The sequence below is a fragment of the Pteropus alecto genome, unplaced genomic scaffold (assembly GCF_000325575.1).
Source record: "Pteropus alecto unplaced genomic scaffold, ASM32557v1 scaffold30, whole genome shotgun sequence".
Classification (NCBI taxonomy): Eukaryota; Metazoa; Chordata; class Mammalia; order Chiroptera; family Pteropodidae; genus Pteropus; species Pteropus alecto.
Window position 1 is genome coordinate 3,045,618 of NW_006429782.1, and position 2,892 is coordinate 3,048,509.

At 55.0% G+C, this 2,892-nt stretch overlaps 1 protein-coding gene across 1 annotated transcript in view; it reads left to right on the forward strand.

Annotated features, from left to right (window-relative positions):
• The window catches only part of KDM4B (lysine demethylase 4B), a 133,874-nt gene that overhangs the window by 42,424 nt on the left and 88,558 nt on the right, over positions 1-2,892 (forward strand). The window contains exons 4-5 of the mRNA XM_015585687.2: positions 1,437-1,612; positions 2,760-2,874. Of these exons, the coding sequence (XP_015441173.1) occupies positions 1,437-1,612; positions 2,760-2,874 (291 nt within the window). The remainder of the gene's footprint in view (positions 1-1,436; positions 1,613-2,759; positions 2,875-2,892) is intronic.

Below are 2,892 nucleotides of genomic sequence, written 5' to 3' on the forward strand. Positions count from 1 at the left end.
TGTGGGCCTCCTGGGTGCTCGGAGAGGTGTCCGTTAGAGCAGGCGGGGGGCTGTGTTTCCCAAAAGGTGTCGGGAAAATGGGACTGCCGCCTGGGTCTCCACATGAATCGCTGGCCGCCATTTCAGTTTACCTGGAGTGGCTGCACAGGTTTGCATTCTCACCAGCAGTGAGTGACAGTTCAGTTGCTCCACGTTGTCGCCAGCATTTGGTAGTGTTGGTGTTTTGGATTTCGGCCATGCCGATAGGAATGTGGTGGTATCTCGTAGTTTTCATATGCATTTCTCTGATGATGTGTGACGTGGAGCATCTCTTCGTGTACTTATTTGTCATCAGTGTGTCTTCCTTGGTGAGGTGTCTGTTCAGGTCTTTGGTCCTTTTTTTTTTAATGATATTGTTTATCTTTCAGTTGTAGTTGGCATATAATGTCACATTGGTTTCAGGTGCACAACAGTGATCGGACATCTATATAACTCGCAGAGTGATCACCCCAGTAAACCTAGTGCTCCTCTGACAGTGTACTTAGTTATTACAATATTATTGGCTATATTCGTTACGTTCGACTTTGTTTCCATGACTGTTTGGTAACTACCAATTTGTACTTTTTAATTCCTTTCCCGTTTCTCACCAATCCCCCCTAATCCCCCTCTCTTCTGGTAACCCTCCACATGTTCTTTGTATCTATGAGTTTTTTTCTGTTTTGTTGTTGTTGTTGTTGTTTTGGTCTTTAGCGTCTACGTGGGCACGAAATCATGCCATTTCTCTTCTCTGTCTGACCGACTCCACTCGGCGCCAGTACCCGCTAGGTCCGTCGTGACATATCTTTTTCCATCTTTTTATTTTCCGTCTGTGTGTGTGTCTTTTAATCTGAAGTGAGTCTGTTGTAGGCAGCATCTGTAGGGGTCTTGTTTTCTTATCCATTCAGCCACCCCATCTTTTGGTTGGAGCACTTAGTTCTTTTTCCTTTGAAGTACTTGTCGATAGATATGTAGTTATTGCTGTTCTATTGCCTTCTTTTTGATACGTATTTTTTCCTTCTTAAAGAAGACCTTCCAGCGTTTCCTGTAATACTGGCTGGGGGGTGATGAACTGTGTTAGCGTTTTCTTACGAAGCTCTTTATCTTGATCTGTCCTTCCATTCTAAATGATGGCTTTGCTGAGTAGAGTAATCTTGGTTGTAGGTTCTGGGTTTTTATTATTTTAACTATATCCTGCTAATCCCTTCTGGCCTGCAAAGTTCCGGCCCTGCTCTGCCCTGGTGGGTGGGGCCTAGGCCGCTGGTGCCAGGTCTCCTGGGGTTGGCAGAGGTACAGATGGTTCCTGGTGCCCCCGTGGGTCAGGCCCTAGTGTGCTCTCCGGGTGGCGGCTGCTAGTCTCTCAGGAGAAGTTAGCATGTCCTCTGCCTGGAGGCACCACTGACTCCCCTCCGGTCTCACAGATCATCCCCCCAAAGGAGTGGAAGCCACGGCAGACGTACGACGACATAGACGATGTGGTCATCCCGGCCCCCATCCAGCAGGTGGTGACGGGCCAGTCGGGCCTGTTCACGCAGTACAACATCCAGAAGAAGGCCATGACGGTCGGGGAGTATCGCCGCCTGGCCAACAGCGAGAAGTATGTGGCCAGCACGCGAGTGGGTGTGGGGTGGGCCCCCCAAAACCCCGGCTCTGAGGCGGAGCCACACCTCGAAGGCCGCTGCACCTCCTGAAGCGAAGCCCAGTCCACCAGAGCACACGCAGCCCCACGCAGCATGCACGGCCCACCCTGGGTGCCCCGGGGGTCTCGGCAACCCGCACTCAGAGACACCCGGTTCAGAGAGGGCGAGATCTGGACCCGCACCCTTCCTGGGGCCACGCTGTCCATCTCACGCTGCCCTCAGCACTCACTGCTGAGGACTGTGCCCTGGGGGCTCACACTTGTCCCCTGCCTCTGGAGTGTATACTCTACACTCTCCCATGACGTCTCGGCTCTCATGGTGCCTCCTCATAGAGGGGCTGTCATACACACCTCTTGTGTGCATCCTCGTTCAACACGATACACGCGTGGGCACTGTCATGCACACGCCCGTGTGCTCACAGGTGCATCGTGTGCATTCAGGGCACAGGCACACGCACACACTGCCGCGTGCTCACAGGCGCGTTTGTGGCGTATTTGTGGTCACTGGTGAGCACAGGGTGCACTCCCTGACACACCACCGCAATTTTTCCTCCCTGTGCTTGGTTACTCGCAGCCCCCCTCGCTCTCTGAGATTGTGCGTTTCTGGCGGTGCGTTTGCTCTCAAACATAAGTGTCCCGTGAGGGCAGAGCATTGTCTGCTCACTCACACGCTGTCCCCAGCGCCTAGGACAGGTCCTGGCCTGTCATCGGTGCCGTGGTATTTGCCGATCAGCGGGATGACGAGAGCCGTCAGAGCCCGTGCCCCTCCATCTGCTCCAGCTGTCCCTGGTGTGCACTGTGACTTGGGTGCCCCAGGCCCAGTGGCCGATGCGATGGGGTGAGAGCGTTGTTCCAGGCAGGGCCGCTGGCCTGTCTGGTACGCGCTCAGCGTCTGGAGGGAGCGCTCTCCCTGCAGCAGTCGAGTACATTCGTGTCCTCGTCCTCGGGGGCTGCGCCCTGCGGTGCAGACAGCAGGTGGTCTGAGCAGAGCCCCTCCCTCGGTGTGTACCCAGCAGGCGCCCTGGGCTGGCTCAGCGAGGAGCGGGGAGCATCAGGCGCACGCTCTGAGCCCCTGGCCCATGTTCCCCTTGCTGTTTGCTCACAGGTACTGCACGCCGCGGCACCAGGACTTCGACGACCTGGAACGCAAGTACTGGAAGAACCTCACCTTTGTCTCGCCCATCTACGGGGCTGACATCAGCGGCTCTTTGTACGACGATGTAAGTACTGGGGGCCCC